The following is a 15,583-nucleotide window of genomic DNA, read 5'->3' as shown; positions in this document are numbered from 1 at the left end:
TGTCTTATTTTATGGAAACTTTGCATCACACAATTTTGCCAGCTATGTCAAGCAGGAAATTAAAATGAGGGATCATTTTACTCTGTTCTATGTTTAATGGTGGATTATATAGGTAGAGCAAGGCAGCAAGAGTTTGTGTGGGTGGTCTTGGTACTTAAAGCTCTGGCTGCTTGTGTTGTCCTCTCATGCTCTTTCTCCCAGGTTTTGGTGCACTGCAGCCCTGAGTCCTCTCAGACGTGCTGCATTGATATTCAGAGCCTGTTTCTGATCCCATCACCACCCTCTCTCTCTCTCTCTCTCTCTCTCTCTCGCTCTCTCTCTCTCTCACCCTTTCTCTCTCTCCTTCCTGAGTCTTAGAGAAAGAGTCTGGAAATTACTTTATCCAGAGCCCAGGTGTACCCAAACTTTGAACAGATTTATCAACAATGATGTAAGTTTATTTCAGACCTGTCTTTTTTTGTTCCAGCTGCTGCACCCTCTCTGGAAACCTTTCTCTGGTCATGTTGGTGTACAACTGTTGCTTTGAAGATTCATCTCTTTTTTTGTTGTCCAGCCTCCTTTAATTAATCAGATGAGTTCAGGGACATTTATTGTGTCCTCAGTGGGACCAATCCACCTACAAACCATTGCAGTCAAATACAGTATCTAACTTTATCAATGTGGGGCAAAGGTGGTACAGTGGCTAACTGTGTATGAGCAAGAAGGCTGCCTGTTCAGATCTGGGTTTGAACTCGCGATGGACTGGCGACTTTCAATTGTTCATCTGCAATGTAAGTCGTTTATGGTTCATGATGTCTCCGAACAACGCAAGCTGTAGTTGAGGCTCACTGAGCAAAGAGAAGCAGGCCTGGTACTGCAGTTTGACATTAACCAAAGCCTCCAAAGAGGCCCACAATAGCCTCTTTTGTTCTCTGTGTTGCCCAGTGATTTTAACTCAAAATCTGTCAAGCAGCAGTTGTTCCACTGTACAGTATACAGTTAAAAACCACTGGAATACTGTTTGTATGTCCGTTCACGCTGTGCATTGTATCAGCTTAAATGTGCTGAGCTCAGCTTTTTTAGATATTTATTCACCCGAGTGGGAATAGCCTGTGTAAAGTTAGAGAATGCTGCTTGAGATGCTGCTGCTGAATGACATTTATTATATGTACATGATACGTCAGTGACACAGCAGTGGTACACTCTGAGAGAAATACACAAAAATCAGAGAGGGAAAAAAATACAGGTGAGGAAACATACAGTAAATATGGTCCTCACTCCACTCTGTCTCCCCTTCGCTTCCTGCAAGCTGTGACAGGATGAGATGCGACAGCAACGTGACATAAATATGTTAAGCAGATAAGATAAGGTTAGATAAGACAAGATAAGGGTGAGCCAAGCTATCATCTATGATGGACAACCTCCCCCACCCCATCCAGGACCCCATCACACCACCGGGCAGCTCATTTTTTATCTTAACTTAGCTTAGCTTAAAATAGACCATTATGCATGGTACACACAACGAACTGCAGGTTGCTTAACCCCTCTGTTACCATCCTGCACCCCCCTACAACCCTCATATACTAGCCCTTAAGGACTTCCCCAGAACGACCACCCAATCACAGACAAGTTTCACCGGCAGGTCACACGTTTGTGAAGTCAGCTTATCTTGGAAAAAGGAGCAGAAACACTCACTCATTGAACATTTTTCGGACAATTCTACCGCCATAAAATCAAAATAAATCCAGGCGGCCTGAATATCATCATGGTCATAAGAGGGTTAAAAAGAAACCCCACACATTCAACATTGCACATGCAGCTCACGTACAAACAGAGTGTATTGCAAGCACAAGTGGTAATAAAGAAATTTGATAAATTACAATCAATGTCTATTTGCAATGTTTCAGTATAGTGTATAATGTGGTGATTGATTTGGGATGAAAACTGTTTGTTAGTCTTGTGGTCCTTCAAAATATTGGATGCCTTCCGCAGTCAAATGTAAATGTCTTCTAGATCTGGCAGCGGTGTGTTTATGATTTTTTATCCTATGTGTCAGGATTAGGGCTGCAATGATGATCAATAATCGATTATTCATTTTTAGAGTTTCTTTTAATAATTAAAACAAGCTTTCAGATTTTTCAGCTTCTTAAATGTGAATATTTTCTGGTTTCTTTTCTGCATTTGTCAAAGAAATCATTAAAAGATTTTGGTATGTGGTTAAAACACATCTAAAGAACATCATTTCCAGATTTGGAAAACTCCAATCAACATTTTTCAACATCTCCAGACATTTTATGGACCAAACAAATACTCTGCAGATGAATCGATGATGAAAATAATCGTTAGTTGCAGCTCTAGTCGGATTACTCTCATGTCGTGGCTGGCTTGTTGGATAGCCAGATAGGAGGCTGGGGTAAAACAGGTGTGTCTGTGTGTACTTGTGTGACAGTTGTGGATGAATTTGATTCTGACCTCTGTTCCAAATGTTGGACTCGTCCTTTCATCTACGTCTGCTCCCCAGTTTTTCCCCTCACTCCCTCTTATGTTTTTTGCCATTACTTAAATAAGGTTACAGGTGAGTCTACAATGAACCTTCATCTTCACAATGTCACAGAAAAAGAGAGAAAAATAGAGGCCCCCACGAAAAAAGAAATTCACCACATCTGTTCCCTTCTTCTTCCAACATCCCTTTTTTCATCATTATTTCAAATCAACAGTTGTCTATTGTCACTGACTTAATCAGTCAGGAAAAAGTCAAGTCAAGAACAGCCTATCTGCCATTCAGTCCTGCCCTCCCTCTCTCTCTCCCTCCCTCCCCCTCTCTCTTATACACACACCCACCCCTGCTGGCTGCTGACATGGTACAGGCTGTGCGTTGAGACAGCCCCAACTGTGGCAGTAACAGTGAGAGTGCAGCTTAGCAGGTCTCCACACACACATACACACATGCACGCACACCTACACTCACTCACTCACGTACATAGTCACACACACGCACACATACATACACTGAAAGCCACTGTGGTGGTTTGGTGATTAGTCCGCTGCTGTGTGTGCCGCCGCCGCCGCAACATCATTTTCAGGTGGGAGGATATTCACGTCACGATGATGGTGGTCATAACCTTGCTGCTGTGTAAGTATATGTCGTCCCTGTTGAAATGGGAATGAGAGGACAGCTGATTTGTGTTTGCTGGTTTTATTCTGTCAGTGGAGATCATCTGTTGGTTGGCTGCAATGTGTGAAAAGGGATCTTTACATGTTACATGTGTGACTGAGGTTTGTGAGTAATATCGTAGCCCTCCCTCCAAGGAGGCTCGGGAAGGGTGATTTGTAATTGCTGGAGTGGTGGAATGAATACATATATAATTAAGGATTATATATATACATATATATGTATGTGTATATATATATATATGTGTAATCCTTAATTGTAAGATCCATACTGTATTTTGTCCTTTTTTGTGTCATTTGTCTTGATGAAAATGAAAAAACCCTCATCTCTTCATTCACTGGCAATATGAAGTCTGTGGTCTCTCTTCTCTTCCCTTTCACACTTAGTGACTGTTTTTGTCACAGCAGCTGGCGTCACTGCTGTAACTGATCATGTGTGTTTGCTGGCTAGCCTTCTTCCCTGCATTAGTTCCCTGACTGATTTGGCATGCAGACTGAATTAATATGAATTAATATTATTACAACCCCAAGTTTAATCCATTGGCTCTTATCTGGCTTGCTGTATTGCTGGCTCTGTGGCTGCCTCAGTGTCGCAGGTTGATGATTTCGTAATTTCACAAGGTTTGTTTGATTTGTCAGTCCAGTCAAAAATGTCAGAAAGAAAAGAAAAAGAAAAATCCATTCAGAGAAATGTCATTGGTCACACAATCAGACTGGCCACTCAGTTTGCCTAGTCACCAAGTCATTCAGTCACTCATTCAGCCAGTAAGTTAGTTGTTCATGTAATTTGTTGCCAGTTGGCGACACTGTTACACAGACTGTCATAGAAAATTGATTGTGCCTCAGTAAGGGTGACAGTGTGACCTCAAGCATCAGCTCAACTGCATCAAGACAGCCAGACAGCTCGGAAGCAGAGTGTCAGTCCTCTTGCCCTCGCCTTCCATCTTTCTCTTGTCTTCCTAAAGCATAGTCGGTCAGACAGGATCTGTATGTTAGACTGAAAATGGGGAAAAGAAGGCAAATATGGAGCAGAATAAAGTTGAGCAGGTGTATGTGTTGGCTGCCCTCTGAAACTGGATGCTGTAAAAACAGTGTTAATTATCTTATCATCATATTTGATGGCAGTGGAAGTGATTGCACAGCAAACATGGAGTAACATATTCCACTTCCTCCTTTAGCTTAAGGGTAAATCATATTGGCCTAAATAAATAGTTTACATTTCCATAAGTCTAAGTAAATACTATTTAAACTTTAAGGAGGCTGTCACTTTAGGCACAGATGCACAATAATATACTGCATGTTCTTTTCAGAAGAATAACTGTTACTTTCGCAGTGCACTTAAAATTGCTGTGTCACCATCACCATGGTGTAGTACATAGTGCCAAACACAGAAGAGAAGAGACTTCACAAAAAAAGACACATGCTTTAAAGTACTTATTCATTTATTCCTTTATAATGCTCGGTAGCTTGGGAGAAGGCTGTCTTGCAGCTAGAGGACAGTTTTAATTTAATTCTTGTTCATACTTCTGCCAAATGTGTGAAAGCCTTTTTTTTTTAATTAAATAAGTATTTAAGGATGGAGGGTTTTGTACAGTACGATGCAGATTACACTGTCACTATTTAAATTCTCGTGTGTCTTGTATTTTGAGGAGAAGCGTTGCCTCTTTATTATTCACATCAGTATGACAGAAAATTGTCAGAGATTAACCATACTGTGCACTTTTGCAGAGCAGTTGGAGAGAAAATGCTTTTTTACAATTTGACAGTTTTGATTTTAGAATTTCTATAGGCCCTTTTCACATTTTGAAATCATTTAGAAAAAAGAGCCAGTAGCTTTGTTCTGTTTAGTGAGCCAACATGCACGAAGTCAAAGGAAGCTAAATTGGACTCATTTATCATTAATTAGATTATTTAAACTTGTGCTTTTTCTTCTATGACCTGTCAAAATGCCTGCCATGAAAGATCCTGTTCTTCCTGATAAACTCAGGGGCCAAATAAATCTGCATTTAAGCTCTATATATTTAGACCACCTCTTCACCTAAGTATTTTTAATTTAACTTTGCATCCAAGTACATTTTAAGGAGGTTAATAGGATTTTGGGGGCGGATATAAGCGACAATGGGATGTAATGGATTTCAATTGTTACCTTTTTCTCAATTTACTTCACTTCTTAGATAATCACTTAATAGAGCAGGGGCCAATCATTACTGTCTGAGTTACATAATGATATAGTTTGGTTACACTCAAGATTCCATGTCGCTCAGTCTAAAAGACATATTTCTAAATGTTGGTTCTTGGTTGTACTTTTTAAGTGTTTTTGGCATTTAGGATATTCTCATTGATAGAAGAAATGTTTGTTTTAAAATTACATCTACACAATAATATTAGTTGGACTGTAACACCATGTCAGTTTGATATTGCAATTCCTTCTCCTCTCCTCTCCTCTTCTCTCCTCTCCTCTCACCTCACACTTGGCCTGCATGTGTTGAATTTAATTAGACCATTAACTCCCTCATGGTTTCTTGAGGCTCATCTGGAGCATAGAATGGGTCACACGAGTAGATTTTCTCTTTGGTGACCTTGAGCAGAAAGTTAAGGCATGTACATGTCTGCATGCAGTGTAGTAGTAGAACCATATAGGAAAAACGTGTAAGTTATCCAACTTAGTGAATCCATAATTCAAGATTCAAAGATTCAAAGTGTTTATTGTCATATGCACAGTAAAGAAACACGTTTCCCTGTACAATGAAATTCTTACTTTGCTGTCCACTCAAAAACACCAGCATAAAGTAAAAAGTAAAAAAGAGATGCTTTTGTAAAAAAAGTATAAATATACATAAGAAAAATATAAATATTACAAAGAGACTAAAATAACATATATGCATAAAATAAGTGTAAAAATAAGAACTGTACATAAAGTGAACACAGATTTAAAGTGGCATGTTTCAGGTTTTAAAGTGACAGTGTAACCAGGTGACAGGATTATTGTAGTCCCGTTCAGCTGTTGAGGATTCTGATGGCAGGGGGGTAATTGCATGAGTAAACATCTACATTCTCCATAAAACAACAAATAACAAATAACATGGTTTGTATTTATATAGTTATTTTCTAGTCTTGATGATCACTCAAAGCTCCTTTAAACTACAATGTTGCCATTCACACCCATTTAATCACATTTTCATTCAGTGTGTCTATGTGCAGTGCATTCACCAGCAATGTGGGGTTGAGTGTCTTGCCCCAGGACACATCAGCATGTAGGCTCAATGAAATATACAACTTTCCAGTTGAATGGCAACTCGCTCTACCACTGACCCACCTTCAACCCCCAACATCAAGCTTGTTAGTTAGTTTTCAGAATACTAAAGAATCCTGATCACAAGCTCATCAGGTCCTGAGGATCATTAGTATATCCAGACCGCAGCTTTATAATGAGCTTATTAGGTTCTGGTTTGTGTGCAGCTGCAGCTAATTTAGAAAAAAAGGAACATTTTGTTGTACTAACATGGTTACTGCTGAATCTTTTTTAAGCCCTCTTCTTTGTTCTATTAGCAGTTAGACACACAGTACATGCCCTACTGCATGCACTTCAATTACATCTTATCTCTCTGTATAAAGTTGAATTCAAAGCCAGAATAACGTCCCTGAATCTCCTTTCCATTGCAAATCAAGTCTTCTCAGTGTTTGCAGTGTTTCTTAACCTATGCATCTTAGCCCTGCATACTCAATGGAACCATAGGAAAGATTGTTTACAGATATCAACAGATATCTCACCCACATTTCAACCGTCACGTGGCACAGGATCTCAACAGACTCCAAATGTAGAAAAGCATTATAATGAACTGCTGAGGGGGAAGAGCCCAAGCAGGCATATAGGAGGTAAGCAGGCAGATGAGATGGGACCAAGCAGGCAAGCAGGTTGTTTAAAGGTACCATGCAACAGTCAGATAATCCTTGTTTGCAATGACACCAGTGGCTGAACCGTGAACTGCAGTCAGGGTGATCTCACTCACCTGTGTTTGCACTCTGTAGGTCAGAAAACTGTAACAAGCAAGCAGAATATGGGCAAGTAAATGAATCCACTCCTTTTAAACAAGAAATGTTGTCACGCAACATTTAGTACAAATGTATTAATATATCAGCTTATTACAATACACCTTTAATATATAGGTAACATTACTGTACTAACTTGGTCAGACTGTGGGTTGATACAGGAAATAACAGCAATCCTTAAATAAATGTCATCTGTAGCCCAATTACAGGAATGAATATCATTGTACTGGATTACATTGCTTTACATTTACAAGCAACCTTTTACATGTGTCTGTCCATGTGTGTATGACAGTCAATTTCCTTTAACATACTGTAGCTGGGCAACAAACATGTGGCAGAAGACTGAACAAGTCCTGACATCAACACATGTGAATTCTAGGATTCATTTAGTGGTATTTAGTCAGTAAAATATACAACATTAAACAAGTTTTGCAGGACCTTTTAGGTTGGCAACCCGTTTGAGCAAGTACCTGACTCAGTGCTATCACAACTGTGTATCACATGTGGACTGCACAGCATGTCACATTGTGTGAGGATCAGTAAAATCCCCACAAGCACATTTTGAATATTGTCAATCTGGTGGTGAAACATTGTAAACAAACTAATTCCAGGTTTGAGGAGGTTCAAGTGGATAAGGCAGTGATACAGAAGGCTGATCAAGTGTTGGGGGTGGAGGAGGAGGTTGGCTGTGGCAGTTTCTTGCAAGATGTGTGCTGTGAGCTGTAACATTGTCAACATGCTGCTGTGCGTTGTAGCTAATGCGTCCAAAATCCCATTGCATCCCATTCGTTTTTGATGTAATTTGCAGGTCATAAACAAATGTTGTCTTGCAACCATGAACCGCAGTTGTAACCTCACAAGTGAAAACTTTGACTTGCTTGTGCATGAAAAGCCATGAATCTCTGCACTGAGCTTAATGGCAGTCAAACAACTTGGACTTTGATTGGTGAACCACACACTTGTCAATTGCCTTTCTAAGACCATGCTGCTTGTGCGGCTCTAAAAACATGCAGTAGCCAAGGCTTGTCTGCATTAAATAATATATTGTCATGTTTATTTTATCACATTGCTGCACACTGTTGGAGGACGTAGCACACAGTCCAATCTGCTCATCTTAAATAGTTGGCTTTTTCCCTATAAATGTTGTGAGTGGCTCAAAATCACAAATGCTCAGTTTTTCTCAGTTGTTTTGTTTGTCACCTTGCATGTTGTTGCTGGAGTTAAAGGATACACTTCACCTGGCAGTATGGTACTGGTTATCCACAGCTCAACACAGCTCTATTTTGGATGTTTTTTCATGGCAGAATCACATCAGGATGTTGTTAATGTAGTGTAAGTGATAAAAAAAAATAAAAAATCTTAATCTTCCAGTTTCTGATATCATCTATTCCTCTCATTACTCTTAATTATTTATGCCATTCTCATACTATCTACACAAGACAAAAAATAAAATACTTGCTGGATAGTCTGCTTCCATCAACAAGAGTAAAACATGTTTCACATCACTCCCCCTATACCTTATTATCTACCAGGGTTCCACTCCCCCGAGTTCCTGTCCAGGGTGATTGACAGCAAGATGCTGTGCTCTGGAGGACCTGAGCCAGTAGTGTGATTTAATGGGATAATTCACCAAAAGAAAGCAAAATTACTTCTATTTTACAGAATGATCTTCTGCAGAGGCAGAACCACAGCCTGTAAAAAAAACTCTGCAACATATTCTCCACCACAAAGCTGTGCCACTGATTATTCTTAGATCATTATGTACAGACACCATTTGGGTGAGCTGGTTTTTCAGTAATCATGACCATAAGTATTTTTTCATGCTACATTTGCTTATTATGTTTCTATATACCAGGCAATAAGATGTCAATATCGATTTAGTTACATATTTTTAATGTGCTTCAACGCCATTGCTCCAGGCAGGATTGCACTTTACATCTCCCTCCACAGCTTGACTGCATTGTCTATCATTGTATATTGCCATTAGCCCGCTAAATACAGTACATCAAACACAGATTGTTCAGGTTGTAGAACAAACAAAAAGACGAAAAAGAAAGGTTTTTATTTGTTTCTAATTATCCTAAAATTAACTTTGCTCTTTTGCTAATATCAGTCATTGTTAATGAAAAGATGATACACTGAAAGAAGACGGAGTGTGAGCGAGCAGGCAGCTAAATAAAAAGCATAGGAGGTGGGAGGAAAGGTGACAAGGTGATCCATACAACAGCCATAAATGGTGTCTGCTGCAGAGCCATAGAGGGAGTCAGCAGGTGGAAATCAGGAGGGGAGTGAGGGAGAGACATAAACTGCAGTGGCTCAAGCTCAACATATTGAGGTACTACTTGTCCTTTTTTTTAGGAGAGGAATATTTTTCATATGTAATTTGATGCTGTGCATTCAAGGTTCTGTGTTTGTTAGAGGTTTATATCATCGTGTGCCCTTGTCTGTCCTCTAGCTCATTCATCTCACAGCTAAGGCGCATCATCACCAATTCTCACTTCTCACACTCTGCGACACAGAATAACCCCAGCAACTATCAGGGACAACTCAAAAGTTCCTCACAATGTATGACTTGACTAAGCAAAGACACATACAGAGATGTGCTTTCTCTCCTCCTACCTCTTTTGTGTTTTTTCCTTGATATTAATTGGTGCTGCTGTCCTTTGCTTTGCAAGCTTTTCCAAAATAACCTTCTTCTTTGTTGGACTCTGTCTGCTGCCTGTAGTTAGCATGACAACTGCTTTCACTCCTGTTAGAGAGCAGTGCCACACAGTGTTGTTGTTACATAACAGTTCACCTCTGAGACAATGTCAGCTAAAGTGTTTTTGCTCTTTCTGGTTTTGTGTATACTCATGGATATTTCAATGCAGGATTGCAGTGCAGCTGCTATCTATGTGCAGAGGGATTCCCCTTAACATTGTGCACCACTTTCACAAAATTTCACAAATATTTCAGTGCAGAGAACTCTCATTGTAGTGGAGGTTATACCGTATGTTTACACTAACATGCTTTTGTAGTTTAGTTTGTATTTTACATTCCGAGAAGTGGGCAGATTGTTATAAAAAAAACCTTATTTATTTGAGAGTGTATCAGTACTGTTTGATGCAGACTTTTCTGAGTCTGGCAGTTTTTTTTCTAGTGCTGTAGGATCGTGTTAATGTCACGCTACTTGGTCTTCATGTTGCTTTTGAACATGTTTTGACTTGAAGCTGCTCCATCATCTTTGAAATCCCCTGCACTACTTTTCATCACAGGCAGGAGGCGTTGTATGCCAGGGCTGCTGGTAGTGGTGATGGTGCAGTGGGCACAGCTCATACCTCAGCTCTGCCTCCCTGTGCTCAAGGACATTTTGCGACAGATGCACATGAAATGTGAATGGCTTCACTGTGGAGGACGACAAATGACAGACAACTGCTTGTCAGACCAGAAACTTTGCAGCAGATTCCTCTGTTTGTCAAACATCATACAATATGTCTGTCAGATGGTCTTAGCATCTGGCCACAGAGCTCCATGTTATAATGTGGATTCCATATGGTGTTTAATTTCATGAAGTCCAATTAACTATCCTTGCATTTAAGGTAAATAGCTGTTAATCATCTGAAATGCTGCACTCTCTCTCTCAGCATTTGATCACATTTTACTAATTATTCACTGTCAAGCCATGGTGAGCTCTCCAACAATTATGCAGACAGGCTAGCAGTGAAGCAGAATGGGAACAGGGCACAGAATTAGAGTCTTGAATAGACAGACAAGTAAGACGAGGAGAGAGTTTACAGATCCTGAGGACAGTATGTAGACCAGTATAAGTTTAAGGCAAAAAACCTTGTGCAAGGTGCTACCAAAATAATTAACTTCATATTCACATTTAAGGTGGCAAATGTTTTTTTTTTTCCTGTGGAACCATTTTGATACACTATGGTAATCAGGATTAAACCTTTGACATGAATAGAAAATGACATTAATAGGTCTTTCCAAGGAAAGAGGAAATAATTTGTATGTGCACGCACAGTCAATGCATGGTAGTGTAACTGATGTGTCTTTGAACAAGAGGTTGACAGAGGTTTATGGTCAATGCTGATTTTTAGAAATCAGTGCAGCTGATAGCAGATAATTGATGCTGATTTCTTTGGCCCATATATTTAGCTGATTTTCTTTTTTTCCCTCCAGCTGATACAGACACACACACACCTCAATCAATGCCGCTCCCAGGAATGCCATTGTAATTTAAATACGGGTTTGCTCGTAAAATCTAGCACCACCACTAATGGCACCAGTCATGCACTTAACCAGCATGATAATATGAAGTCCAGCTTTGAATCTATAGCCTCACATGGTCCATAATGAACAGATGTTGTTGAGAGCTACATCCACATTTTCTGCATTGTATTAGTCGTGTGATGCTTAATTTCTATCCACTATTGTGCTACACGTTACTTTTAGTTATGAAAAATGTGTATGAATGACATGGATTCTTTTGATAATGTTGATTAATGCTCATTTAAGTAAAAAACAGTGTTTACAGGAACCATTAGATTATTTTACCAGAACACAAAACCAGCCTCACTCTTTCAAATAAAGGGAACAGAAGAAGAAAAGAGTACAGGTACACATGGATAAGTGATGATGGTGGCAGTGTTTCTCTTGCAGGTGGTCCATCTGGTACAAAAGAGAATTACCTGTGTGATGTAGGTCCTCTCGTCAGCCGGCCACTTGATTAACCATTCAGGCAGACAAATAAATTCACAAACACACATTTCCTGGGAGTGTATTTCTTTGCTTTCATTTAAAAGATCTGGAGGATCTGGCCAGCCCAGATGTCTGCCTTGGCATACAGAAGGTACCACAAACATTGATTGGACTTGAAGGACCATAGCATTAAAGAGAGAAAGAATGAATCTGGCACATACTGTTCCTTCTTTTGTATGTTTAAGAAATGCAAAACTCAACTAAGCTACACAATATATATTGTGTCAACATTGTAATAATATGTAGGTGGTAAAACATTTGTCCTAGTCGGAAATGTTTAGCAGGTTCATTGTTTTATACCTGTTATTTCCATTACAAATTATAAATTATAAAAAAGTAAGGGGGGTTTGTACATTGCATGTCATTAGTGATCTGTATCGTGTCCAGTTGCAGTGCTATTGCTAGGCAACAACAGTAGTGAGGGTGGGACAAGCTGGTGATGCGAAAGGGAAATCCTTCCAAGACCAGACTGTTTCTTTTAGTAGCCTTCACTGAGGTCCTCTGAAGGAGGCTGCCCTGCACAAGGACATTTATTATCAAGAAATACTTTTTTGTTTCAAAAACACAACAGTGAGCAACATCTTTGCAAATGTGTGTAAACTGGTTGCAAACATTGAATCACATTAGTGACTTAATTAGTACCACAGCACAAGTCTCTTTGTTATAAGCTGAGTAAACGAGGGGGTGCAGGAGAATCTTTGACACATGGCAAGACAAGACAGAAATGAACGTGTCATCAAAGATATTTTGTTTCAAAGAGGTCACTTGGTGTAGAATGCGAGGTAACTAGTGGTGAGATAGCAGCTCCATAGCTCAGCCCATCCTCCCGGTGACAGTGCATCGTTACATGCTGCCTCTCTGCTTTGTCGTCAGAGCATCTCTGGCCACCCACCCGCGCACAACTCCCCTCCACTCTGCACCAGAAAGGAGCATCCTCTTCTCTCCGCCCTCCCTCTTTTTCACATCCTCCCTTTCTCTCTCTAGTTCTCTCCCTCTCTCTCTTTCTCTCTCTCGCTCTGTCCTCAGAATGAGGTTAGCACCACTACCAGCACCAGCAGCAGGAAAGAAAGACAGTAGAGCCACAGTTACTGCAGGAGGCAGGAGAGGCTGTTCTACAGCTGTGCATCACCTATCACTGAATCCATCACTGCCTTAAGAACGCAGCACTCATCTCTGTACTCCCTCTGTGTGTCTCGCTCTCCTCTCGCCTCACCTTCTGTCCTCCTTGAATTAATCTATTGAATTCAACTCGCCCTCTCTCTCTCCCTCTCTCTGTAGCAGTGATGGGGAAGACCACCATGTAGAGAGAGAAAGGCAGCAGAGGCAACAGCAGAATAGCAGCAATGGGAAGCCACACATGGAGCGGGTCTGGACTGCAGCCGTGGTGAGCCTGAGACCTACAGGACTTACAACCACCATCATTGCCCTTCTCAAGACCTGACCACTGGGGCTGTCCAACGCTCACCTGGATGCTCCCGACTTGTGTTTCATCATCGCCTCCTCTCCTTGCACACTGCTGCTCCTTTTCTTGTTTTTTCTCTTTGATGATTTTTGGTATCCTGATACCTGACAATCTCTCCTGAAAAAGAGAAGCTGTTCATCAGTTTATTCCCTTGGATTTTTCCCCCCTTTTAAATCTTTATCTGCCTACATTATCTTCAAGTATCATTCTTTTTTCCCCCCAGTTTTTGGGTTGTTTTTGCTAGATACCTGATTTGAATTTTTTTTCAGATGAGCCTAAGCTAATCTCTCTGTTGTGCAAGCTTTTTGATTGATCTCTAAGCAATAACAAGCACTTATATAACTGACTTGACTAGCTGACACCATGGGGGACTTGTCAAACAGCGATTTTTATGCCAAGAACCAAAGCAATGACAGCAACCGGTTGGCAGGCTTCGGCTGCTCGCTCATGGAGCTGCGATCGTTGATGGAGCTGCGTGGCACAGAGGCTGTGGTCAAGCTCCAGGAGGACTACGGGGGTACTGAGGGACTCTGCACACGTCTGAAAACCTCACCCACAGAAGGTAAGTCCTAGTGCTTATCTGTGTGTGTGGGTGTGTGACTATGTTTATATGCTTGCACTGGATTGTATCGTATGAAGGAGATCACCTTAAAGAATTTGTTCTCCTATTTTTTATTGAGCCGATATAAGATTATTGGTAAATGTACTCTTTGGTATGGATAAAGATCATTATCTTTATGGTACACATGCTTTATTATTTAGTATAGAACCACTGCTAAAAGACACAGACAAGCAGAAACCCTGTAAAGCACCTGGTGAAATGCGTAAGCACAGCATCAGAGAAGGGAGGGAGTCCCGTTTGAGGAGACTAATGAAAACCCTTCCTGTGTTTAGTACTGTATGCATCGAAATCTCTCAGGACACCAGGGACTGGGTATGAGTTGGATGAAAAGGCACAAATACAACAAACCCTTCACCCTACCCTGTTTTATATTTATAATCAACTAATCAGCAGTGATAAAAAACACCAACAATTCTTTGTCACAACAAAGGGAGGTTAGTTTACTGTTATGATATGAAAATATGTGTTTTTTTTATACCATTCAAATACTTACTCGTCGTATTATTTACTGCCTCAATTTATACTGATGCCTCATGATGAACAGCACAGGTAGCTAAGCTACTCTGATACTTAATCTGTGTATACGTTTAAAACAGTGTTGAAATCATGCACCTCCTGTGACATCGGGATCTTGGAACAGTTCGTGGAGTTTCACCTGTGTGATGTCAGAAATCACTTGTAACCTCATAGGTAAACAGAAGATTTTGTTTCCGGGTCTTCTCATCCAACAGCACCACTTCTAGGTCAGCTAGTGATCAACCCTGCAGCAAGACAACAGCAGAGTAAATGTGATCAGTTCAGAGACTCTTGCTGAGTTGAACAAACATTAAGATAAAAGCCATGATGGAAACACTGAGTTGGATACGAGATGCAGTGTCTGCTGCTGATCGACATCAGAGTGGAACAATGCCTGCAGTGCAAAACTGTAATGAAAATTAATTTGAACTCAGAATAAAATGAACGGTATTATAATTTTGCTTTGCCATTCTCACAAGCATTCTGGCAATTACATTTTATCAGTGTGTAAACACTTTCCCAGAATCAGCCTGCAAACTTGCAATAAAGCTGAAATTAAAGTAATTACAATTCTCAAATAGAAAAAAAAAAGAGAAAAGAATATTGTAATTATTAACATGCTTTCCGTCACTCTGAATCCGATTTGTTCAGCCTAGCATTTCATTTTTATTTGCTGTTTGCAACAATATCACTGACACTGTGGGGAAAGTACATTTTACACTCCATTATTTTATAATATAACAAACAAAGCGAAACTCCATTTTGTTAATGGCTGAGTCCTAATGATTCAGCTCATCTCAAATTCTCATTTAAAATGTTTGTCTGCTCACTTTTCCCCCTTTTTTTTTTCCATATTCCGACGTCTTTGCAAACATTACTCTTAATGACAGTGTTAAATTATAGGTTTTCCTTGTTTTTGTGTTCAGTGGAGCACAACAATTTAAGTAGATGCCACCCCATACTGTGGATTATATTCACAAACACAACACTCTGATATGCGTGTGGCATTACTTGTTCTCAGAATTGTGATATTTATT

At 40.1% G+C, this 15,583-nt stretch overlaps 1 protein-coding gene across 7 annotated transcripts in view; it reads left to right on the top strand.

The window, feature by feature from the left end:
- atp2b2 (ATPase plasma membrane Ca2+ transporting 2) overlaps positions 1 to 15,583 on the top strand; it is a 97,341-nt gene that overhangs the window by 27,853 nt on the left and 53,905 nt on the right. For 2 of the 7 annotated variants that reach the window (XM_044024108.1, XM_044024103.1), the window contains exon 1: positions 12,928 to 13,970. In XM_044024108.1, coding sequence (XP_043880043.1) covers positions 13,772 to 13,970 — 199 coding nt within the window. In that variant the 5' untranslated portion in view covers positions 12,928 to 13,771. Of the gene's footprint in view, positions 1 to 2,883; positions 3,113 to 12,925; positions 13,971 to 15,583 lie in introns of those variants that run through there. The other 5 variants (XM_044024104.1, XM_044024106.1, XM_044024105.1 and 2 more) reach the window with 5 other exon arrangements.

Source organism: Solea senegalensis, linkage group LG4 (genome assembly GCF_019176455.1).
Source record: "Solea senegalensis isolate Sse05_10M linkage group LG4, IFAPA_SoseM_1, whole genome shotgun sequence".
NCBI classification, from domain to species: domain Eukaryota; kingdom Metazoa; phylum Chordata; class Actinopteri; order Pleuronectiformes; family Soleidae; genus Solea; species Solea senegalensis.
This window is presented reverse-complemented; position numbering and strand designations above follow the sequence as displayed.